The sequence below is a fragment of the Mya arenaria genome, chromosome 5 (assembly GCF_026914265.1).
Source record: "Mya arenaria isolate MELC-2E11 chromosome 5, ASM2691426v1".
NCBI classification, from domain to species: Eukaryota; Metazoa; Mollusca; class Bivalvia; order Myida; family Myidae; genus Mya; species Mya arenaria.
Window position 1 is genome coordinate 2,817,380 of NC_069126.1, and position 27,075 is coordinate 2,844,454.

Consider the following 27,075-nt stretch of genomic DNA (forward strand, 5'->3'; position numbering starts at 1 on the left):
GTTTTAATCGCAAAACACCGTTCGATCGGAAAGCGAGGGAGTGAGATTGAGAGAATAATATTAGTTTATTCAACAAAACGGAATATTATAGATATATTTTAAACTAAATTAAAGGAAACTATTTGGATTTATGAAAGTGAGGCACTCGATGAATAGAACGTAGTGAAATAAGAATCGAATTAGGCAATGAACGCAGATTTTATTCATTTATTATGCAGATTTGCACGGTATTTTTACGGGGCTATGAGACTTCAGGGGATATTTCTTTGTCTTCTTATAAGTGTTCCAGGTAGGTGCATTTATTGCTTAACAAACAAGTCTTATTTATCTGAAAATTGAGTTGTTTTATTGCGGCATGCTTCTAGGGCTTAACCGTGGTACAAGAGTACTCTTTCATGAACCCACCATGTCAGATCATGGGAGATAAAACTAAGCCATTACATAACTTACATGTTTACTTTAGCTTAAAACACATATTACACATGCTATACATGTCTAATTTATCTGAAGATTGAGCTGTTTTACTGCGGCATCCATCAAGGGATCAATCATAGTACACGCGATTACCCTATCATGAATTCACCATGTTATGTCAGATAATGGCAGACAGAACGGAGTTAAAGACTGAACCAGTGTTATTACTATTGGTGAAGACTGGACATCCTTCAGATGTATTTTTTCGAAACCGTGCAGATATGTTGAGATTTTCAGATGCGGGTAGGGAATATGACCAATACCCTTCTCCGATTTTCGATCGATAATTTCTCAAACTCTAGTTCAAACACAACATATCTTTGCTATACATTATAATTATACAAGTTACCCAATTATTTTTAAAAACGTAAGAAATCATTTAGTCATCCCTGAGTTAAGGTTCTTATGCACCTATATAATATATACAAACATAATTAATACAAAGACATGAGCACCATGTTTAGAATGGAAACATTTTAGTTAAACATATAATAAGCGTTCGTTTGTATATTGAATTCTAATGATAACAGGTTATAACAGTATAACTATTTTATCCAAGCATTTTACTTTGAATTGAAACCATGCAGGTAAGCAGTCGAAGTTATTTTGGCAGATTCTGATTTAAACGCTGTCGTAAATTTGGGAAAACACACACTAAAATCAAGATCTTCTTCTGAACTTCAAATCACTAAACAGCAGGGATCACTCAGCTAAGAAATGCTTGCTTTAAACTGAAAATACCTCGTGTTGAATGCCAACAATGTCAAAACATTTCAGTCAGAAACAGGACTCAAGAGCATCTGTAAAACTAATTTAAAGTAATTTACCTTTCGGTAGTCTAGTTAGTTATATAATTTAGTCCTGTTTTTAGGTGCCGACACTTTACTCAGGTATGAAACAGAATAAGTCGGGGTAACTTGAATAGCTGCTTTATGTACCTTTCTTGGGGATTGGCCAATTGAATTTCCCTTGCAGTAATTAATTGCAATTAATGTTTGCTCTATCTGTTCATTCACTTTGTTATTTGAGGGCATTTGATGTTTTCATCCCGCAAACATCTAGTTACGATCAGCGTTGTTGATTGGTTTATACAATGAGTTTCATGATCTAGAAAGGTTCACTGACACTGCCCATTCATTCTTAGATCGATCTGTTTTTGCCCCGACGTATGTTGACGGAATCTACATGTACACGTCCTGCACGTGTGTAACATTGATTGGTAGTATTTCTGATGCATATACCTGCTTATTCATGATACAACGCACTCAATATATGTATTGTAAAAAGTTATACAACAAATTAAATGTTAACATAACATATCAGAAGCTATCTTTCTTTTGTCGATAATATGCAAACTGCCATACAAGGTTCTTTATAGGTAGACCTAACGTTTGAACTCTCAAGTGAGAAAAGGTTTCAGTGACCATAGTTTTTGACAATATTCAAGACTATGTATACCAACTTATAATCACGTGTTTATGTCGGGATATGGACACTCTCGTTCTCTTTACTTTTTCAATATGAATGAAGCTGTTTTTAGAAATCCAGGAGAGCCCCAGATGTTCAAATTTACAGTGCGATTAATGCTATGAATGCGCCCCTTTTCTCCGGCGATGTTGCCATTGTCGCCGATGCCGAGACGGACTTACAGATACAAATTAACTCTATTGAGCGGTTGCGTGAAGCCAGTGATATGCCACAGTACATTGACAAATACAATCAAAGCGCTGTTAGCACTGTGTATTCACTACTTCGGGTCTGGGTATATAGTGTGACGCTGCATTGGTCATGTCTGTACAAGTGCAGCTGCAGTGATTCTCCTGGTCATTTACAATGTTGATACTTTTTGTGGGATGTATCAAGCATGCGTATTCTCAGCATTGTTGTTCTATATCACAAAAGAATAACCAACAAGTGAGAGTTTAGCACAACGTACAAACAGCAACGCAGTACAATTAATTAAAAAAGAACTGCCGTATACAACCAAGCCGTAAGTTTGCGATTTCGCGGTCTAGGCAATGCACAGTTTTGAAAACGCAAGCAATCCACATTGAAACGTTGTTTTCTTATTTGAACGTTAAGCGTTTACGATTGACGATTTTGAGCTAATCTGTGGGCACAAAAAACGGTTTGATGACTTTGATGTGTAATAAGAAATTTGCGTGAAATGTGATGCGTACACATGTGCAAAACATATGGTAAGAGTCGATTCAGGGAAGTTAAATTTATTTGCATTAATTCATATGTCGAATTGGCTTAAAGACAAACAAAATAAAAAGAGGAAATTATTATTTTGTCATTATTATCCCAATAAGTGCATTGTTAATCATACTTATACTTAAAATAAAAAGTCTAGTTTTTCCAATTGCCTGTTATTAAAACAACAACAACAGTTGAACATCGTAAAAGGAGTATTAATCATCCATAACATATATTGTTCTTGTAACTTTCTATTCGTGTTCCGACTCGCATGTTATGTTCAAGTTGGGTGTTTATTTCATGCTTTCCGGTGGATATTTCATATTTTACCCGCTTCATTGTAGAAATGGTAACATAGACGCCTACAATATTTATGTGAAAAACTACAGCAACAAGCTCAGTTGCCAAAGGTTTAAACATAAACCCCGTTTAATGACACAGGGTAAACGCCAAAGGCACAGAACACAAAAACACAAAAAACAAACAAAGAAGAAACATGGAGCAACAACACAATACCGGAAAGAAAATACAATTACGTCATTTAATTTCGTTTCCGCTATGACGTCATTTGGTTGAAATTTGGTGCGGCTGTTCTATCTAATAGAGTGAGGCACTTGTTTAGACATTTCTAAATAGTCTCAGAAAAAAATGAGATCTGATTAGTCTAATCATTCGCGGAGGAAAGGCAAATGTACATAGGTTAATTTGTTTGTTTGTGATTACAAAATAAAATGTTCAAGTATGTACTTTTATTTTGTCTTAGCAGAATAATTGCAAGGCCAAGGGTATGTAACAAATATCAGTATACATTACCTGATAGATCAGAAGAGCTCCCGTTGAGTAAAGTTTTAAAACAACATAACTTTAGCATAATTTGATCAAATCGCTATACCGAATCATTTTCCATACGATGATTGGGAAATTACGTGAAAATCAAGCTTAGCAACGGTATCGCAAATGAGGAATACTTGATAAAGTGTTGTCAGAGGTTAGGCCAATGCTACGTAAAACAGCATACACATTATCATAGCCCAATAACTGTAAGAATTGTTCATGTTCAGACGTCCAGAAGGAAAACGATTTATGCGGTTAAAATTTCCCTGACTATGCATAAACTAGACTGGGCATTCCTTCTTTAGCCTACTCCGAACGGTTTATGACCCCCTCCCCGCCAACCCCCCTCTCACAACCCAGCCTTTGATGTGGAGTTTTTGTGCCCCACATTTTAACACATACCATTCCACTTCTTACAAAGTCATTGCAACGATTGATTTAGGACACTGGTATACATACAATGTCGACATATCGTACTAAAGATTTAGATTCGCCCAAAAAGGAACTATCCTCTGACGTGTTTTGAGGCATAGATCGAACAACGTTGAATTTGTTGCCAGTGAGCAAACACTAGAGACAGTATGGTATTTCCTCGTACTGGCATCGTTAAATTGTTAATTGTGTTTATGAGACCTGTCTGCGATGGGTTTTTTACTTATTTTAACCATAACTATAAAACATCAACAACAAAAAAGAATTCTTCTAGAGTGATATCTTACAAAAAAGAATAATATGTTCTCTACTACTCCAATCATAGAACAAAGACTACAAATCTTCTTTCTCTGCCGAACGGCTTATCAGTTAGAATGTATAGAATAAATATTGTTCCAGTGCACGGCTTTATCATAGCATGGTTGTTTCCAGCGCAAAAAAACGTTCGCTCGGAAAGCGAGGGAGTGAGATTGAGAGAATTATATTAGTTTATTCAACAAAACGGAATATTATTGATACATTTAAGACTAAAATAAAGGAAACTATTTGGATTTATGAAAGTGAGGCACTCGATGAATAGAATGTAATGAAATAAGAATCGAAAGAGGCAATGAACTCAGGTTTTATTCATTAAATTTGCACGGTATTTTTACGGGGCTATGAGACTTCAGGGGATATGTCTTTGTCTTCTTATAAGTGTTCCAGGTAGGTACATTTATTACTTAACAAACTAGTCTTATTTATCCGAAAATTAAGTTTTTTGCGGCATGCTTCTAGGGCTTAACCTCGGTACAAGAGTACTCTTTCATGAACCCACCATGTCAGATCATGGGAGATAAAACTAAGCCATTACATAACTTACATGTTTACTTTAGCTTAAAACACATAAAACACATACTACATGTCTAATTTATCTGAAGATTGAGCTGTTTTATTGCAGCATCCATCAAGGGCTCAATCATAGTACACGATTACCCTATGGTGAATTCACCATGTCAGATAATGGCAGGCAAAACGGAGTTAAAGACTGAACCATTGTTATTACTATTGGTGAAGACTGGACATCCTTCAGATGTATTTTTTCGAAACCGTTCAAATATGTTGAGATTTTCAGATGCGGGTAGGGAATATGACCAATACCCTTCTCCGATTTATGATCGATAATTTCTCAAACTCCAGTTCAAACACAAAATAGTTTAGCTATACATTATAATTATCCAAGTTACCCAATCATTTTCAAAACCGTAAGAAATTTTATCATTTATTCCAACAATGCATTCAGGTACTTATGTACCCAGTATAGCATATATGCAGACATTATTAATACAATAGACATGAACATCATCAATCAAGCAATTATTTAGAATGGAAACATTTCAATGAAACAAGTTATATCATTATTGTATATATTGAATTCTTACGATAACAGGTTATAAACAGTATAACTATTTTCCAAATATTTTATTTTAATTAGAAACCGGGTAAGCAGTCGAAGTTATTTGGGAAGATTCTGAATTCATAGCGGTCGTAAATTTGAAGAAGAAAAAAAGCACACACTAAAATCAAGATCTTCTTCTAAACTTCAAATCACTAAACAGCAGGGATCACTCAGCTAAGAAATGCGTGCTTTAAACTGAAAATACCTCATGTTGAATGCCAACAATGTCAAAACATTTCAGTCAGGAACAGGACTCAAGAGCATCTGTAAAACTAATTTAAAGTAATTTACCTTACGGTAGACTAGTTAGTTATATAATTTAGTCCTGTTTTTAGGTGCCGGCACTTTACTCAGGTATGAATTAGAATAAGTCGGGGTAACTTTAATGGCTGTTTTATGTACCTTACTTGGGGATTGGCCAAGCCAATTAAAGTTCTCATTGCAGTAATAAATTGTACTTAATGATTGCTCTATCTGTTCATTCACTTTGTTATCTGAGGGCATTTGATGTTTTCATCGCGTTTACACCTAGTCACGTACAGCATGGTTGAATGTTTTATACAATGAGTTTCATGAGCTGCATTAGGTTCACAGACATTATCCATTTATTCTTAGATCGATCTGTATTTGGCTGCATTAAGCTTTGCCCCGACTGATCAAATCCTGTCACATCCCAAGACTGTTTGTGGACGGAAACTACTCGTACACGTCCTGCACGTGTGTAACATGGATTGGTTGTGTAACTGATGCTTATCCCTGCTTTTTCACGTTAAAACACACTCAATACATGTATTGTAAAAAGTTATACAACAAATTAAATGTTAACATAACATTTTAATAGCTATATTTCTATTGTCGATCACATACAAACTGCCAACGATATCTCTGCCACAGAATGGGAAGACTTTACGTGTTTTACATCGCATTATTTTGTTTTAACACATTCACACCAGACGCTATTGGACTCTCAAGTGAGAAAAGGTTTCAGTGACCATCGTTTTTGACAATATTAAAAAGCATGTTTAATTGTTTATCAACTTATAATCATGTGTCCGATATGGACACTTTCGTTTCTTTACTTGTTTAATGGAAACGAAGCAGGGCTGTACTAGCTCTCCGATGATTGTTTTTCTATATTCGTCAATGATTAAGTCCACTTTTTAAAAAACACGAGTGCCCCAGGTATTCAAATCAACATTGCGATTGATGATATGTATGCAGCCTTTTCTCGCCTACGATATGGTCAGTGTCGCCTTTAACAAGACGAACTTACACAAACAAATTAACTCTATTATGCGGTTGTGTGGAACCAGTGGTATCAGTACATTGGCAAATTGAAAAAAAAAATGATGGGGTTTCGAAATGGCGGGCCTAGCCGACCCTACGAACAGTGAACATATTTGTCCGAACCGATTGATATTGTGACGTTCTATGAATACATATGTAAAAGTCAAAATTAGTAAGAATCAATATCTCAGTCATGTTGATGCCTTGTAACATTTCCGAAACATGGAGATATAGGCATTGTGAAGCTATTGAACGGGTGCATGTTAAATTTTGTCCGTTTTGTTCAAAGCAAAATATGAATATTTTAAAATATGAGGTCCACTTTCTTTTGATTTGTCCATTGTATTACAATTAATGATCCGACTATTTGAATGAACTATGTGTGCAGATAATATTTTGTGTCAACAATTCTTCTATCAATGATGTCAGCATAAAATAACAAGACATTTTTACCATTTCAAAGCTTACTGTTAAGGCGTTTATGAAGAGGAAATCTATCTGAATAAATATAATTTTGTGTCATTCAATATTTTTCTATACTAAGTGACTATTGTTTTTGTAAACAACAACAACAACAACAACAACAATAATTATGTAATTGTGCTGCATGATATTAATGTGATTTATCTATTTGCAAACATAACCTTTATTTTACATGACATTAACTATGTTATGCCACTTGTATTTTGGACTGGAGGCCTTGTTTTACAATACTGAATCTACCTCGTGAAACATCAACACGTGACCTATAAATTGTGGTGCTCGCTCGTCGAAATATATTACGAAAGTACTCTGAGGTAAACAGTTATCCTCTATAAATCTTCGTTCATGGAGGAAATAAATGTTCCGATTGAATACAAAGACAGACTGACTGAACGATTCATTGGTTGTTTCATTCATTGATTGATTCATTCATTCATATTCTTTTAATTAGCTGATTGATTGATTGATTGATTGATTGATTGATTGGTTTGTTCATTCATTCATTTATTTATTCATTCATTTATTTATTCATTCATTCATTTTTGTTTTGTTAATATGCTGATTGATTGAATGATTGAATGATTGATTTTTTTTTTTTTATTGATAGGTTGTATCAGCCTGTGTGGGCTGAACCAGATCCGGTGTGTCGACGGAAGCTGCGTTGACATGTCTCGTGCATTTGACGGTCGACCCGACTGTCCAGACGGCAAATTTGACGAAGGTAGGATAGCAATGAAGTTGCCTATCAGAGTCACTTCAATCTGAATAGTATAAAGTAAATAACCAAATTGTTCAGTAGATCACCAATATTTGATTAACACATACCAAATGTGCATTTTCTACAATAGAAAATGCCTGACCTCTAATAATTATTGGTATTAATCACGTGTCATGTGCCAACTTTATAACTGGCTCTGTGATTGTTTGTTTAATGTTTCTCTTGTGTGATAGGTTTGTGCCACTGTTCTTCTGTATGTTGTTATTCATAATTTGTCGGGTAATTCGTGTAATACGTTCTGTATAATTGTGAATTAGTTCTGTGAACCTGCACGTGTAATAGATATAATTGCACAACACAAGTCTCCAAGTATATAAAAACAACAAGAACTTTTAAATTTAAACGACATCCACGCATCCATCGTTTTTCCATATATTTCAACTTTATTTTTTTATTTTTTTTTATTTTTTCAATTTTATTTTTAAGTTGCGTTCAGTGATATGTGTCCTCCGCGGAAACTCCACTGCGCTAACGGGAAGTGCCTGGACCGGAAGCGGTTCTTTGACGGGACGAACGACTGCGGAGATAATTCAGATGAAGGTCAACATTGTTTAAATTGTGTTTTTGTTTGTTTCTTTAACAATGTTTTAAATGTGTTTTACTTTACACAAATCTAGGATATATAGCTATCTTTCAATGTATGACACATAAGTTACTATTTCCAACCATTCAACCAAATGTTTTGCCAAAAAATAGCTAATGTTGTATGCAATTTAAATAAGTGAGCATTAGTTATATGGAAGCGTATTGTGTATATATATGATCAGTAGATATATGAAAGCGTAGTGTGTATATAAATGATCAGTAGATATATGGAAGCGTAGTGTGTATATAAATGATCAGTAGATATATGGAAGCGTATTGTGTATATAAATGATCAGTAGATATATGGAAGCGTAGTGTGTATATAAATGATCAGTAGATATATGGAAGCGTAGTGTGTATATAAATGATCAGTAGATATATGGAAGCGTAGTGTGTATATAAATGATCAGTAGATATATGGAAGCGTAGTGTGTATATAAATGATCAGTAGATATATGGAAGCGTAGTGTGTATATCCATTATGTCCCGAAACACAACTAAGCACCAACGGCATGTGGTATGTTTTAAAACTGCAGTTTACTTATAGATGTTACATTTTGGGCTATTAAGTTATAATATGTAACGTGTCGTTCATCTTCCAGTGGAATTACCCTGTCCTATCCCTCAATTCACGTGCCTTGGTTCTCCCCGCGTCTGTATCAACACGTCACAACTCATTGATGATGAAACCGACTGCCCCGGTGCTGAAGACGAACGTAAATCTCATTATATGTTAAAATTAGTAAACAACAACAGTAAAGAGACCATTTGTATTAATTAATCATGAAAAACTGTTCAATAGACCTCTGTAAAGATTGTGCTTATTTGAATGCTTTCTCACCACATAGACTTGAATGTATGATGCAGATCCCAACAGCTGCCCCTGGCTTACTTTTAATAGTTGCCTGTGACCTCAGCTGGGTAAACTTGATCCTGAAAATGAAAAAAATACAACATTTTATGGGCTGCTTATCACGTCATGGGACGCAATACAACTATTAATCATGATTTGTCGACGATATTTCAACATTCTATTATCATGATTAAAAGATTTATAGTGTTTTCAGGATCAAGACTGATTTTACCCAGCTGAGGCCACAGGCAAACATCATACATTCAAGTCTCCGTGTTTCCCACGGACCATCATCGGAGCAAATTGTAGTCATCATATATCAATCACTTTTTTTCAAGTTCCGTTGTCTGCTGGTACAAAACATTAATAAATATTGTGTTTTGTTTTCACAGTGAAGCGGCTAGGTGACCGGTGCTCGGGTAACGACTGCGATGGGAACTGCACGTGTGATGTGTTCACGCCGCACTCCGTCTGTATGAATGGCACGTGCTCGTGTCACGTGGCGTTCAATATGGTGACCAAAGCGAAAGGAAAGGGAAAAGTGAACAAGATATGTGTTCCAAGTAAGTATTAAATGAATGTATGTTTTATTATAGCCTTTCAGTTCTCGTGTATATCGTAACATATGTATACAAGAAACACTGAATCTGTTAATTTTGCGTAGCGAATGGAACAACTTACATTTTAAGAGAGCATCCTTTCAATCTCCCCCCATTCAAATCATCGATAAAAGAGGCTAACAAAGGCGGTAATTTGACTACAGGGATACTAGGTGACCCGTGCGTGCAGGACAGTTCCTGTGGCGAGGTATCCGGGGCCGCCGTGTGCCGCCAGGGTGTATGCACATGTGATACGGGATACCTCAGGACGAACAATTCCACGTGCAGACAGAGTAAGGGCATTTTAAATTGTTTCGTTGTTAGTGTGTTTTTTTTTCAATTATTACTAAGACAATTACTGTATATGTTATAAGATATTTTTTTGTCAATGTTATGTACAATTGCTAAATTTAATTTTTGTAGCGTGTACATTGGTTATAGATTTTAAATTAGTCAACTGATATTTTAAAGATTTAAAAAGGTCCTCCAAATCTGAAATATAAATTTAGTTACCCTGGGCGACGGTTGCCAGGCGACGGAAGAATGCACGCGGTTCACTTCTTCCAGCGTCTGTGAGAATGGCACGTGCGCGTGTGACACACCCAACCGACACGATGTATCAAGTAGCACATGCATACCACGTAAGTAACTTCCATACGAATTGACAGCAAGTAGGTTCGACTAGCTCGTATAGAACGGACCCCATTTTTTAAGAATCTTCAACGAAACAAGCTAAGGTATCTTGTATCTTGTATCTTGTATCTTGATTCATCCAGCCAAGTTTCTTATTTAAACTTGATTTAACAGGATAAAAATAATTTATCGTGGTAATCATTTATGACCTCACACGTCTTCATTAAGAGATTAAATAAACGAACGTATACACATTTTTGTTACGCTTCACACTGTGACATAAGTATGGACATACATCACTGTCGGAATATGAAATAAATATCATTCAACTTCAATGGAAACCTGGTCTTGTTTTAAGATAGAATTGCAATTGAAAACATCAACAGGGGTATGAACATAGATCATAAAAACACTTACACCTTGTAAGAATCCCTGAATGAAACAGTTACGTTCTCAGGTATTCACGCCATGTCTGATTATTGTAACTGTCTCCAATCAGTGTCAGCCAATTAGACTGTCACGTCTAAAACGCTGTTCAACAAGATAAAAAATTGGCAGAGCGCATACTTTGCATTCAGTCAATTCAAAATGTACAAAGACCTACTGTACCTACGTTTTTGATTTTGTTTGCTCGGTCAATGTACCATCGCATTATTTGGCTTTGTTCATACGAAAAATTTTTAAGTATGAATTTGTTGTTGTTTTTTAATCGAACCAACGCTCAATGTTGAAAAAAGCTTCAATTTCTATAGTGGAGCAAAACTGCTCAGTCGGGGTACAAGGCTGAGCTGGGAAAAGCAAATTATTTATCAGGAATACTCTCGTCCTTTCTGGAGGGTGGTAGGGCAATGCCTCTGCCCTACGTAAGTGGTTGTGTCTACGCGCGCTGTCAATACCAATGGTAAATTATTTATCAGGAATACTCTCGTCCTTTCTGGAGGGTGGTAGGGCAATGCCTCTGCCCTACGTAAGTGGTTGTGACTACGCGCGCTGTCAATACCAATGGTAAATTATTTATCAGGAATACTCTCGTCCTTTCTGGAGGGTGGTAGGGCAATGCCTCTGCCCTACGTAAGTGGTTGTGACTACGCGCGCTGTCAATACCAATGGTAAATTATTTATCAGGAATACTCTCGTCCTTTCTGGAGGGTGGTAGGGCAATGCCTCTGCCCTACGTAAGTGGTTGTGACTACGCGCGCTGTCAATACCAATGGTAAATTATTTATCAGGAATACTCTCGTCCTTTCTGGAGGGTGGTAGGGCAATGCCTCTGCCCTACGTAAGTGGTTGTGACTACGCGCGCTGTCAATACCAATGGTAAATTATTTATCAGGAATACTCTCGTCCTTTCTGGAGGGTGGTAGGGCAATGCCTCTGCCCTACGTAAGTGGTTGTGACTACGCGCGCTGTCAATACCAATGGTAAATTATTTATCAGGAATACTCTCGTCCTTTCTGGAGGGTGGTAGGGCAATGCCTCTGCCCTACGTAAGTGGTTGTGACTACGCGCGCTGTCAATACCAATGGTAAATCTTGACACCGCTCATGTTTATGGAAGGTTATGGTTAAGAAAAAAATATTTAAATTCGTAAACATTTAGCTTTTACACAATCTAAATGATTATAATATTGCCAGTAGGGAATGATAATGACTACTGTAGTTTTTATTTTATTATTTGTCTCTTGAACATGAGTTGAATTGTTCAGTGTAGAGTCTGTCGCAGATATGGTCGTATCTGGCGCTTTGGTAATATTGATGTCATACAGGGGAGGTTACAATAACCGCTATAAAATGTCGCATTTTCGCCACACAGGTGGACTTGATGAGGCCTGCCAAGAGGATGCCGAGTGTGAGTCAGTAGCCAATACGAGCTGCCAGGTAGGGATGTGCGCATGCGCAGCTGACTACCGGAAGAGTAAGGATAAAACCTACTGTGTCAACAGTAAGTGTAATGTACAACGTCACCAGTACAACAATAGTCCGGGTAAGGTTTTATAACCCCTCATGTAAAAGCTAGAAACAGTTTTTATGAAATAACTCTTGCGTTGCTCAATCTCATAAAATTCTGAAAGGGAACAGACACCAGATGCCACAATTGCAATATAAAAAGAAATGGTCAAAAACTGAAATATATAATAATAATAATAATAATAATAATAATAATAATAATAATGATAATAATAATAATAATAATAATAATAATAATAATAATAATAATAAAAAATAAAAAATAATAAAATAATAATAATAATGATAAAAAAATATTATAATAATAATAATAATAATAATAATAATAATAATAATGATAATAATAATAATAATAATAATAATAAAAATAATAATAATTTTATCGTTGTTCATACGCAAAAACTGCGAAAGATACATATTTTTTTTATTTTTTTTATTATTATGTCGTTAGCGATGTGATACATCATTAAGTAAGATTCAATGCGTTGAACACAACGATATAAATTTTATGTAAGTTTTTAACAAATTTCTCTTTTTTTTCTTGCACTTGTATCATCTGGTGTCTTGTCCCTTTAAGGCACTTTATGAACCAAAACATTGCCAAATGCTCCGTGCTCCATGCCATTAGTTTCCTTAGCAACGTTTACTAGAATACGATATTGTCATATCTACACAGTCTGTTATTGAAATGATCTTAGATAGGTGACTCTTTGACACCTTCGATCAACATTATATGACTATATTGATATTCAATAATACAAAGCCTGTCCATGAACTTTACGAACAGCCCTGGTATAGCCGTTCCCTCTCTCGTACTGCTGTATTGGAATGTATATATACTTCTGACCACTTGTCACATGTTATTTCCATTGCTTTAAAGTTTTAAGTGATACTCTTATTTGCAATCAATATAACAAAACTAAATTTTGAGTGATAGCCCTTTAACTATACTTACTAAATAATGCATTTAGGGAAAAACTCAATTCAATTACTGATAACAAGATTTGAACCGTGTATATTTAATAGCTGAAAACGCATTACCCGGTACTATTAAATGACCGGTGCGTCCTAACAGATTTACGGTGATCAACGACCGCCTTTCTTTCGAATTAATATACCCGGTATCCTTGATATGAACCATTGTTTTCGATATCTATTCATCCTGTTTAATAAATTAAAACAATTGTATATATTGTGGTACTGCTTATATGTGGATAAGAGTGCATCTTTAGGCTTTGTAATCTAAACGCGGAAACAAACGTACATGTATTGCAATTCATTAAATGATGAACCCTCGTACAAGATAATGAATACTCCACACTTCATTTAGTACATTCTATGTTTTTAGAATGTGTTTTTAGTTACAAACATATGATGAGTTAGCCATTAACAGAACCATTTGCACATAGTTCCCGCGTGTTAAAGCATTTCACATAACAGAATACAACAGTAAATATCTTTCCTGAAAGCCTTTTCATGGCCAAGCAATGCCAACATTTATGAAGGCAATTTAGCATAGCAAAATGAAAATGTGTTTATTATTACTAGTGTTTGAGAGTCATGCTCAGTTGATTAAAGTTGCATAAAAGTGTTTATCGAACACATTTAAAATCTGTAAAATGCAGAAACCTTTTTGTTGATATTTTCCACCGCTCTTTGTGTGGTTTCCAAGTTCTGTTGCACAATTTCAGGGAAGCTGTTTGACCCATGCGTGAACCACACAGACTGTACCTCCGTCGTGGACAACAGTCAGTGTAGCCAGGGGCGGTGTGTATGTGACCAAGGACGGAAATCAAGCCCAGACATGACTGAATGCCTTCTTAATGAACTCGGAGACCCGTGTGGCGATGATTTTGAATGTGCAAGTGTTGCAAATGGTGCCTGTGTAAACCAATCCTGTTCCTGTTTACCTGGATTTCACGCAATAAATCATACATCATCGTGCACATTGAGACAGATTTACGACTCATGCACAAGTGATGTTGATTGCTTCAGTGCAGTGAATGAAAGTTTATGTTTTAACGGTTCGTGCGTGTGCAAGACCGGCTACATTGAAAATGACGTTCACTCTCAGTGCAGATCGCGAAGTATTGGCGACTCATGTGAGACACTTTTAGACTGCGCATCGTTTAATAAACACTCCCTTTGTTCAAATCGGGTTTGCGGGTGCGAGCTGGAATACTTTATAACAGGTGGCGATTCTCACTGCGAGCGGCGGAGAATTGGAACCGGAAGTTGCGCAGTCGACATTGACTGCGCAAGCGCAGTAGAGGAAAGCGAGTGTCTGAACGGCAGCTGCGTCTGTCGTTCAGGCTACCAAGCAGCCGAGAACGACACGCGCTGCTTCCTACGTGAGTGATATGCGTTGTCTTACCTGTATATAATCAAATTAGCCGAGGTGTGCTGTAAGTAATCTGTACATATTTGTGTTAATTTGTTTTAAATCACCGTTCCTATCTGTACGGGAAATTATTGCTGGCACGCTCGCTGCAGTAATCATTATACTTGCTGCATTCAGGCGTCATAAATCTACGATAATTGAGCGTAATTCAGCCCACTGTGAGACTGTTTTTTGTTAATATCGGATCGTTAACCCAGATGGTACAGCTTACGACATCTTAATTAAAATCTGTTTCTTCTATTGTTTTAAGTGCCGCCTTCACATTATAGACGTGCCTTTGTAGCAAAATATCATCAGACAACTTATGATTATTATATTACTCATTATCCTCATCCAAATTATACAATGATTAACGTGTGGTTTTTAAGCTGCCTATATCGCTTGAAAGCGTAAACTCCAAAATAAAGAACTATTTATTATTCTTGTGAAAAAATAGTTATTGTTATGTACGAAAATGTCTTCATAAGAAAGAATTCTTATATGAAGTACGGTAATATAATCGTTGAAATTGTTGTGCACGAGTAATAAGTATGTTTTCGTAAAAAAAAGAAAGAATCTTATTTATTTAAGAACGGGGGAATCCATGCTATCTTGAATGCCCTTGCAATTTCCATTATGTATAAATTGACAGACTGACCACTGCATTCAAGATCGCATGAATGCTTCCGAAATAATTTTTAATCCCAATGCATGTATTTATAACTTTCTAGATCGATTTATGCTATACATTAGTTTTTGTGAAATGAATTAAAAGTTTGTTTCAGAATGGCCGAGATTTGAAATGTGTACATTCATTTTGTACTTTTAGGCAAATAACGACGAGTTGTCCAATCAGAGAACATCATTGAAATAAACAATGACGTCATATCACCGTTTGCTCTATAGAACATACTAGGGCAATGTAAATACAGTTTTTTTTTATTTTCCAGGTCGTGTTGGTGACGACTGTGCTAAAGACAGTGACTGTCGGGACGCGGTGAACGCTAGTTTCTGTGACAACGGGACTTGCACATGCATCTCGGGTCTCAAGCCCGTGCAAAACGCCAGTACGTGCATACCGCGTGCCCTCCTTGACACGTGCCTTGTGCACACGGACTGCTCGGATGCTGTGGAGAATACGGAGTGCTCGGATGGCCGCTGCGAATGTATGTCCGGTTTTCAGGAAGTTCATTCACGTGTGCACTTTAACTTATCATTTGGCGACATAAATAGAACTGAGGACACTCAACAGTATATTTCGTCCTCGAACGAGTCAGCTTGCGTTATACGTTCGTTAGGCGACCCGTGTGTTGTCGATACAGACTGTGTAGATGCAGTTACCGGAAGTCATTGTTTAAACCGTACATGCACATGCAAACCGGGGTTCAAACAAAGCGCAGATGGTTCCGCTTGTCTACAAAATGTTATTGGGGACGAATGCCAGCTTGGTGTTGAATGCACAAATGCTGTTGAGGACAGTCGCTGTGCGACAGGGAAGTGTTTGTGTAATATCGGATTTCAAGTTAATGAGAACAAGACGCTCTGTGTCCGTCGGCGGATTTTCGACCGGACATGCGTGACAATCAACGACTGCATCAAGGCCGTCAGCAACAGCCTATGTCATCTGCGCCAGTGTATCTGCAGTTCTGGTTACTACCCGACGGGCGGCAACCAGACGTGCACGAGCTACCGGATCGGCGACCGGAACTGCAAGACGGTGCTAGATTGTAAGCTGGCAGTGCCGCGTAGCCAGTGTCTACGCGGAGAGTGTGTTTGCGACAACGGTTACATGTCCGTCAATAACGGCACCGAGTGTAACAGGCGTGAGTAAACACGTTTAAAATACTCCAGTAGGAGAACATGTGCTATCTCAAAATTAATATGAAAAACCATGTTATTAATGTAGTTCATCACACTTCGATTATTTCCTACTCAATATTTAAATCCTCAATTCTTCGTGCAGGAGTTATCGGCGACCCGTGCACTAAGGACGTGGACTGTGGCATCATCCGGAGCCGCTGCCTCAACGAAACCGTCTGTGGGTGTGATCCCGAATACGAACCCAACCCGAACCTTGCTCAGTGCGTCTACAGTACGTGTGTTCATATGGAAGCGTTTATGTGAGCACCAGAATGTTTATTATTCGGGTGTACACATAATGCTTCCTTATATACCAATAACTACATTACTGAACGTATTTTTTTTGGTAAATATTCATAAACTAGTCATGGAATACAGTATTAAGGACGTTGAATGAAATATACATTCATTTTCCTTCATTGAAAGAAAGATTATTGCTAATTATTTATTTTTAAAACGGTAACTGTTCATTTATTTGACACTCATAAAAATATCTTCTCTGTAGTAATTATGTACTAACCCCTATGTATTTTACGCGTTTTCAACCCATTTCCCCTAGGACCAAAGAAACTCCTGGACGTGTGCACGTTTGACTACCAATGCAATCGTCTCGACAACCAAAGCATTTGTGGGAACAAATACGGGGCCGTGTACTCGCGTATCACTTCCTGTGTGTGTACGGATGGACTCTGGGTCCGCTCCGACACCGGAACTTGCTACGGTGAGTGTACTCGCGCATCACTTCCTGTGTGTGCACGGAAGACCCCATGGTCCGCTCCGACACCGGAACTATCTATGATGAGTGAACTAGCACACCACTTCATGTTTATGTACGGAAGGCCTCTGCCGATTCCGCTCCGACAGCGATTAACTTGCTACCAAATAATTTATTTCTTTATGATATATCAATTAGGACCATTTTGTTTTGGTTGTCATAATTGGTTCTTTTGTAACAACTCATATTCAAACTAATACATCTTGTAACACATCCGTTTCAACGTCCACTCCGCTTCTAATGCAATTAGGACGTAGGCTCATGATGTCAACTTGGCTCAGCATTGTTTTCGACATTAACTTCCAAATGACGTCATAAGTAAATTATATAATCATATTTCACAGCGCCCTCTGTGGTTGGGGACTACTGCGAGGACCGCTCATGGTGTCATCTCGGCTCCAACGTTCAGTGTGACGGGAACCAGTGCGCGTGCAGACAGGGGTACCTGCCCAACGCCACCTACAACGGATGCGTTGCATGTAAGTTTTAACGATTTTTTTTTAAATATACTTTCCTAGAGCTCCATTTTCGCGATTGGGACATGACAAGGATCCTGTAATCGTTTTCAGCACGAAGTAAGTTTGATAACGGAAATACAATCTCAGTTACATATGGTATGTAAGACAAATGGTATTTTCAATAATAAAACTATTTAAAAGAAAACAACAACAAAACATGCATATAATTTTTGTGAAACTCTTCATCCATATCATTAGTACCAAGTGCGGTGGGCGATTTCTGCCGTAAAGACGGACACTGCGGAAAACTCGCTCATTCATATTGCCATGGCAACAGCACCTGCCAGTGTTACTACAAGTACTACCCGGGCAAGCTTGGCAAAACATGCTTGGAGCGTAAGTAAACTTTATAATATGTAAATCGTTTCCTATTGTATAACTTTCCTTGTTTTCTTATACACGGCGTAATACTATTCTCTGACATGATTATCTAATGCGTAACGTTGTCTCCTTACAACAATCCAGCTGTTCTATGTTTCAGGGGACTTTATCACCGTGCCCTCTTTGCCATCTCAGGCGCTTGGTCTTCAGTGCGACACTTTGACGGGGCGGCCGTGTTCCCACAGCGAGGAGGGCCGGAAGCACTGGCGCTGCCACTATGAGCCCGGCCGCCAATACCGCTGCATGTGCGTTCCGGGGTTCGCCAACAAATACACTAATACGGAGTTCCAATGTGAGGGTATGGATGTCTTCGGTCATTAATTTGTAAAGTTCCGCTGTAGGCGGAAGTGCGTTCATAGTACGTTGATGTACTTGGTAATATGCAAAATGGCGTAACCAGTTCTCCGTGTGGACGGAGAATATACTCTATATAACAACAGTCAACCCCTTCAGGGTTGAGTATGCTTTTCTCTGAAGGGATTTGTTACAAAAGATGGAAGCGGTGAAATGAAAACAACTGCCAGATCGGAGTTGCCTTACCCACTAGTTTCCCAGGCCAAGACTCGGGACTCGGAGGGGAAAGTAATGTAACGTTCCGCTGTAGGGGTCAGAACCTTGAGGTACTTGGTAATATGCAAATTGGCATAACCAGTTCTCCGTGTTGAGGTTGAGGGTCTATGTATGTAAGGCCAGTCGACCCCTTCAGGGTTGAGCATGCTTTACTCTGAAGGTGTCTGTTGCGTCTTTGGCCTCGCACGTTACAAAGTCATAATTTCTTGTTACTTTACAATGAATACATATGTGTTTTATTTAGTAATTGAAATAATAGTGTCCATTTCAGAGCGCGATTGCATGACAACTATATAATTATATTTATGTACTATATGATATACAGCAACCACTCTAAATGTTCAATGTCGTTAAACAGCCAATCAGAGTGGTCACTTCTATACACAATGAGCCAATCAGAGTGTTCGATGTTACACATCAGCCAATGAGTGCGATCGTTGTTTTAAATGTCAAACCAATCATGAGATTGTTTAGGGTTTTGTTCAATCAGAGTGCTCAGTGTCATATAGCTCTATATTAGTTCAGCCAATCAGAAAAGTGCTGTTCAGATATGGTTTTATTTGTTACAGAGATCCAGACTTACTTCTTCTATGTGAACATTTCCTACGAGATGGGATGTGAGAAAGAGGAGAACCCGGATGACAAGAAGTGCTATATATATCAGCCAATCAAAGTGCTCAAACAGTACAATAACGAAAATACCAAATACTTTATCTACATCCGGGATAGAATCACAGTCGCCGGCGTGAGTGTTCCGGTTTCAATATGTTCGAGTGTTTATTAATACTAAATGTTGATTGAAGTAGTCCATTACGCAGCGCAAAATAATAAGTTTTTGATAATAAACTACTATGAATATAAAATTGAGGAAATAAGCCATTTTGAAGGGACCCGCTTATGTTTTTGGACCAAGACTATTTTCCCGGTAATGCATCTGAAAACACTTGGTTTATGATTATTTTACTCCACAATATAGAAATTGCAGAAAAAAAAAATAGTATAAAAAAGTAATTAGGTTTCAGTGGGGTCACGAACTCACATCGTTAAAAATAAGATTTATTTGGAAAACAGACACCTTAACCACTACGCCACAAGGCCGTATACAAATTTTATGGATATTTTGACTTTTTAACAAAACTTTGTTAACATCACGTGAAAATGTCAATCAACCAATCACGCAACAACAAATCGCTTATAGCATGTTAACGCAATAAAAATTGTGGTCTTAAACGATATTTAAGCAAAAATCAACAATTGCTGAAGGGTTCCAGCTTTTAGTATCTTAGTTTTAACACTACTAATAATTTACCATACTTTATTTATTTCGGCATACAAAAAGGGTATTTTACAAAAACATGAGCGAATCCCTTTAAATGTGTCTTTGTTTAAGATCCTGGAAAAACCTTACTTGATAAGATGCGAGGTGTGTATTTCACCAAAAATATCTCAAATTAAAAACAATTATTTCAGTTAGCAAACTTGTTTAACGATACGTCCCCGCACATCCGGTTCCGGTATATGAACAGTGATGTGCTCAACATCACGGAAGTAACAGGAGGCATGCGCGTAGGCCTCCTCGTGTATCTGGCCGCTGACTACTTCCGGATCATCAACGACACCTCGCTCAAGGCGGAGATCATCGCCAGCCTCATAAGGTGAAACAAATTCTCAAATATTTAGATTATAACTGAAATCAAAGGTTTGCATATACAAAATCATGGGGACTGCCGACTCCCTACGTGTTATATTGTCGTTCAACAGTTTCTATGCCACTTTGCAGGTCCCACGGGGAACTTGGTAGAAGTCGCCTGAAAATCAACTGGCCATTTGAGGATGAAATCGAGTGGCGAGGTAACACTCGGACAACAGTAATATTTCATCATGTATTATGTATCAAACCACTCTTAGCTTTTATATTGTGAAACCATTTTAAAATCCTTTTCCAATCTGGTAAATTGCTTGAATCTTTTGCCAATGTATGAAGTTTAAAGTACAAAGGCACCCGTTAGTTGTCAAGTTTACCTCCGCGTTTCAGACTTTGACGAGTGTTCGGAGCGAGGCGGGGAGTATGCCGACTGCTCGAGTATCGCTTGGTGCCTGAACACGCGAGTGTCCTACATGTGCTCGTGCAGGCACGGGTATGAAGACTGGTCACCGGATAGTGACCACAGGCCCGGGAGGCAGTGTATCAGTGAGTACTTGAGTCGGGAAGGATGTCGGGACGTGAAAGATTTAGCGCATGTTTGGCACTGGTACGAAAACTGGCAACTAGACAACGCCCACCGGCACGGGCGGCGGTGTATAAACGAGTATAGGAGATATGGGAGTGGTTCGAGAGGGGCATGAAGAGTTAAGGATATTGGAGAGGGGTATGGAGAGTTAAGGATTTTGGAGAGGGGTGTGGAGAGTTAAGGATTTTGGAGAGGGGCATGGAGAGTTAAGGATTTTGGTGAAGGGTGTGGAGAGTTAAGGATTTTTGAGAGGGGCGTGGAGAGTTAAGAATATTGGAGAGGGGCATGGAGAGTTAAGGATAGTGGAGAGGGGTGTGGAGAGTTAAGGGTATTGGAGAGGTGTGTGGAGAGTTAAGGATATCTGAGAGGGGTGTGGATAGTTAAGGATATAAGAGAGGGTGTGGAGAGTTAAGGCTATTGGAGAGGGGCATGGAGAGTTAAGGATATAGGAAAGGGGGGGTGGAGAGTTAAGGATATCTGAGAGGTGTGTGGAGAGTTAAGGATATTGGAGAGGTGTGTGGAGAGTTAAGGATATTGGAGAGGGGCATGGAGAGTTAAGGATATTGGAGAGGTGTGTGGAGAGTTAAGGATATTGGAGAGGGGTGTGAAGAGTTAAGGATATGCGTTAGCGTAGAGAGTCGTTTGCGGGATGGAGAGTTACTTTACTTTATTGGATACGTGAAATGGGTTGAGTACGACTGTTTAAGTTAGGGAATTGGGTTGGTAGAGAGATGGATTGTAACTGAGTGTGGATATTAGATAAGGGAAAGGGATTGAGTGGTAAATAAATAGAAGCAAGGTTTGGAGAGGGAACAGAGAGGGAACGGAGAGTAAGGATCTTGGAGTTAGCTGATTTGGCCGGGAGAGGGATTGATATATGTAAAGGACGATTTATTTAAGAAATTGTATTCTCAGATTCAACAGGGAGTAAATCTGTTTACATTAGGCAACTATTGGAGAAAGAAATGTCATAATTTTTTATTCTTTTCAGTTCCCCCTGATGTGAGCACCGACAGCCTAAGGTAAGACAGGCTTCATTTGATATAACAAAAGTATTTAAATAAATGTTTGCAAATCAATTGAATTAGTACACACACATCCCGAGTTATTGGACGTATACAGAGCGCCTCAGCGCGAGCGCATGCTTAATTTCAATCACGAGGGTGATGGGTGCCATAAACTGTTGAACCCTGTTGTCAAGGGTAACATTCAATAACTAGTGTGCTGTTATGTGAATGGCGTTGTAATTTATACGCAAGTTAGTTCCTGAACGTTTTTTTATTAAAAACAAAGTAAACACTCTCATACCTGGTACAATAATTCATGGTTTGATCAATTACGTAACTTTAAACAGATGTTATTAAGAATAATTAACAATTTTACCCGACATTTTAATAAAGTGTCACTTTCATTTCAGTTGCTCCAATGGAAAATGTGAAAACAGATGGGAATGTAAGTTTTGTTATACTAGGATTCATTAAATGAATTATGACTGTAAGGGAGAGTATGATTGATGCGTCTTAACTGCTTTTAAACGATTCGCCTTTCTTCATATGGCGACTAATTCATTCACTTTTTCTTGCAATCGGTACTATTCTGTATTTAAAGGGACTAGACACCAGATGATACAATTGCAAGAAAAAAAGAAAACTGTCAAAACAATGCACGCAATTGATATGGTTGTGTACAACGCATTGCATCTTACTCACTGATGTATCACATCGCTCACGACACGTGCTTTTTTCAGAGTTTTTGCGCATTTTTCCAATTCGAGATACTCTGGGGTTGTCTACCACGTAAATCCCAGTTAGTTTAAAAATAGCGTCGGTATATTTATCTGTAGACATAAACAGATACGATTCAAACTGGGAAACCATTTTGCGCTATTTTTAAACGGGGAAACTCAGACGAGACAGCAACATGATTGTTGCGTTTATTCTTATAATCATGTAAAATGCTGTATTATTGGCCTCCTACTAGTTCGCATGGACAATCTTAGGCTTGTTTTGAGAAAATACTGTATTTCCCGAGTTTTGGACCACCTGGTGTCTAGTTCCTTTAAATCTTGATATTGCCAGAGTTTGTACGACCTAATTGTAATTGAACAAAATCAAAATGCTATTCTTGCTACTAACGGACAATTCCTCTGTATATTCGTCACAGATATAAGCCTTGCTATTGTTGGTTACGGGCTGTTCCTCTTCATATTCATCGGCTATGAAATCTACTCCAGAAAGAGAAAGCTAGAGAGAAGGTATTTACTGTATTTACTTTAATATCAGGTATTCGACCCCAATTTCTCGACCTATTTTATGCCACTTGTATAACGTTATCAAGCTGTCACTTATATGATAAAGTCATGCACACTATTTTTGTATGCGGTCCATGTGTTCAATATTCTCCATTTAAAGAGTTCTAAAACTTTTTATAGGAAATTGATTTATGATTAGCACAGTAATCAAGTAACGTTATTTAGCTGTTACCTAAAATAGTGTTCGAGAAATTGTAGCCAGGTGTACAAACAAGCTTGTCATTTTATTACGCCATTCACAAGAATGATATTTGTACGCCTGGTGGCCTCATTTCCGTATCGGTTGATATTAAATTGTTACATGTAATAAAAAATAAATGGCTAAAAATACACATCTGTTAAGTTATTGCAGTTTGCCCTTTTTATCTATATTTCAACAGAAACCGCACGTGAAATGACATATAATAGCCGAAAAGACTTGTTTAAAAATATGAACAAAAAACTTGGTATTGTTTTTATATATTATTTCGCTACTTATAAAACCCTATTAACGATGCATACGATACATCGAGTAACAATTATAGGTTCAAAAACAAAAAGTCCCTTCGATCGTCAATATGTTTGAAATGGACGATATATATTGGAACAGTGTTTTTTTATAGCTTTCCAAATGAAAATACAATTTAAAGAGATGTAAATAATTTAATCACTTCTTATCATTGAAAATAATCATACGGTCTGTTTTGTATTTTTATTTTCTCCTAATTTCATTGTGTATGATTAAACGTGTGAACTGATTATGACTGACATCTGTACTCATTAATGTTCACCCTTTACAGCGATATCTACTACAAGCTCCAGAAGGCGGCGAGGCGTGCGCGGTGGAAGGAGGCGAAAGAGCGCCGGAAGACGATTAAGAAAAAGCGACAGGAGGAGCGGGATAGTCGGAAGCAGGGAAGACAAACCGGAAGTGAAGTCAGTATGGGAACACAGCAGGGGAGTAGCGGAACGGATAAGAGCCAGGAAGAGGAGGAGGATGTTGGAGGTGACACTATAGAAGATGCGGAAGAGATTGGTGATCCAATTGAATGTGATACGAATGATAGAACGGATGAGAAGGGTGAGCGTGTTGATGATGACGTCAGCGAAGACAATGATGGAATTGTGTTTGTAGCGCCGGAATCGCAAGCAGATAATGCGAGATTGATTCACGCGAATGTATGAATATATTCGTATTTATATAGCTACGATAATGTCAACATACATTCCAGTTATGTATTTATATTTTCACCTATGTGCTTTTGTTATATGTAGTATTGACATTGTCCAGGTAATGCAGATAATATGTGTATTTGTGTATTGTTTTAATTTTCTGTTCTTTTTGCCTGAAAGAGAAAAGTGTTAACCTTCCGACCAATTCAATAGAATGTATCATGGTGAGTCCAGTGATTTCATATACATCTCAGTTCCATACATTCGGAACTCCTTGGCCATTTTACATCCACCTCGGATGCATATGGATGGTTTACAATGTCAGAAAGCTTTACATATAACTGCGCTGCAAGTAGATCGCGTAGTAATATCAATTTAGCTGTTAAACTTGATCACTTTACTTTTAGGAATCTTAATTATTTACCCACTAATACTGACAATCATTTTAAACTTAGATACACGTTACAGCACTACAATGTATTAATACTTTTATTTAAAACTTGTTTTCGATGCAAAAAGGCCGAGGAGTTCCGAATGAGTTCAAAGGTGTTCTCTTATGTTTCATAAGTTGTAATTCATTGTGTAGCTATTATATTGAAGTATTTAAAAATTGTGTTCACCTTCGTTATGTGTTGATACTAGAAACATTAAAATGCATTTATAGTACAGAAGTGTTATTATGTTTCTTCTCACAACCTCATGATGTGCTTGTACTCGTATTTATTCTATGGAAGGGCATTGAAGCAAAAATTGCATCTTGCTTTCTGGCGTGTACATCTTGCCTTGTTACTTTTACATCTTGCCTTCTTGTTGTTTCGGCAAATGTTCTGCTAGCTTCATGAATGTCTGAAAGCAAAATGCAATTTTTGCTTCAATTCTATAATTTATTACCAAGCCGTATTGTTATTTATTGCCACTATTAAAGTTACTTTCAATCTGATTTATGGATTGTCGTTAGAATGTCATAGTTAAGTGGCACACTGTAGAATGGCTTATCAGTATATAATATATTTATTGGTCCGTTATTGGGCTGAAGGGCTTCATGTACAAACAAAGTGACATGTGATTATGCAATGTAGCACTTTTCCCTTCAGTTAATCGACATAGAAATATAGATACCATTTAAGCTGCACTCTCACAGATTTATCGTTTTGACAACTTTTTCATTTTATTTTTGACAAACGATCAGATCGCAGTTTGTTTTATATTAATGTTCAAAAATAATAGTTTATGGCTAAAAGTGTTACAAACGCTTTAAATAAAATGCATAAAACAACAATTTTTGAACATCAATATAAAAATCTGCGATCTGATAATTTTTGTTAGTAGTCTTATATCACTGGTTTCCATGCATTTTCGCAAAAATTGACACGTTCCAAAACAAAAAGAAAAAGTTGTCAAACGTTTGTTTCAGAGAGTGCAGCTTTAACAACTTAATTCACCATTATGTTTGAAACAGCAAATAGGGTAAACTAATTAAAAATACAATAAGTAAGTACATGTATTGTGAATTTGTTTCCCATCATACAGTTACAAACCGGTTAGCAAAATGTTTGTTCTGTAATGCACCAGTCAATTGTAACCACGCCAGGTCCGGGAAATAGCGGGGACTTTGACTTACGTTCCAGTCAATCCCAGGTAAAATCCCCGTTCTTTGAGGACAAACTGCCGGTAAAATCCCCGCCAAATACCCCCGCACATGGGGACATCCTAGGTAAGGCCCAATCCGCGCTAATTTCGGCGCGAAAACAAAACCGCCGCATTCACTCGGCAATGTGGGGCCACCTGGAAGGTAAAAATACTGCCCTTTTCCCCTGCTATCCCCGGTGTACCCCCGGATCTGGGGGTGGGGGAGGGGAGCGCGGTAAAAATGACTGGTGCATAAACATGTATATCATGTGAGCATTCTTCCGCTGTATTTTCAACAGGAATGTTTCCTGCTCTGACTCAAGTTAAACTTAAAGAAGAGACAGATACCACATACATATGTCACCAGTAAAAACCGCCTTCTACGCAATCCAGCTATGACAGATGTGGATATAAAATATTGTTATCATTATAAGAAGAAATTAATGATAATGTAAAATTAGCCAAATGGTATAATTAATTCAGACGCGGCGAGTTCAAACATCTAAAATCGCTGAGGTGACAGTCCATATATGGGTCAAGTTTGACCCATTGACCACTTATACGACTTTTTTGCAATTTGTCACAAGAAGTACGTCATCTGCTGCGAATGGCCAGCAAACCAGTTGAAACTGGTCTGTCAGAAACAATCATCTCATAATTAGCAAGTATAATATGCCGTCACATAGCTATGGTTTGTCCGTGCTAG

General features: G+C 37.7%; 1 protein-coding gene across 2 annotated transcripts; it reads left to right on the forward strand.

The window, feature by feature from the left end:
* The first annotated feature begins 39 nt into the window (after positions 1 to 39).
* LOC128233427 (fibrillin-3-like) lies at positions 40 to 25,643 on the forward strand. 2 transcript variants are annotated; one of them, XM_052947096.1, is made up of 23 exons: positions 40 to 289; positions 7,755 to 7,868; positions 8,352 to 8,465; positions 9,113 to 9,226; positions 9,756 to 9,926; positions 10,127 to 10,255; positions 10,472 to 10,603; positions 12,408 to 12,536; positions 14,254 to 14,913; positions 15,893 to 16,765; positions 16,906 to 17,034; positions 17,362 to 17,523; positions 17,922 to 18,056; positions 18,294 to 18,431; positions 18,577 to 18,774; positions 19,616 to 19,791; positions 20,517 to 20,701; positions 20,827 to 20,897; positions 21,082 to 21,237; positions 22,269 to 22,299; positions 22,695 to 22,729; positions 23,441 to 23,531; positions 24,368 to 25,643. In XM_052947096.1, the coding sequence occupies exons 1-23, from the start codon at positions 187 to 189 to the stop codon at positions 24,750 to 24,752; spliced, it is 4,431 nt and encodes a 1,476-aa protein (XP_052803056.1). In that variant the 5' UTR covers positions 40 to 186; the 3' UTR covers positions 24,753 to 25,643. The 2 variants fall into 2 exon arrangements, with proteins under 2 accessions (XP_052803056.1, XP_052803057.1); XM_052947097.1 differs by lacking the exon at positions 40 to 289 and adding an exon at positions 4,323 to 4,644.
* Positions 25,644 to 27,075: the final 1,432 nt, after the last annotated feature.

Excerpts from the sequence above, each read along its gene's own strand:
- LOC128233427 (XM_052947096.1), top strand. The coding sequence starts at position 187 with ATGAACGCAGATTTTATTCATTTATTATGCAGATTTGCACGGTATTTT. Across the intron at positions 18,057-18,293 it reads CTACAACGGATGCGTTGCAT|TACCAAGTGCGGTGGGCGAT; the intron begins GTAAGTTTTAAC and ends CCATATCATTAG. Across the intron at positions 18,432-18,576 it reads TGGCAAAACATGCTTGGAGC|GGGACTTTATCACCGTGCCC; the intron begins GTAAGTAAACTT and ends TCTATGTTTCAG.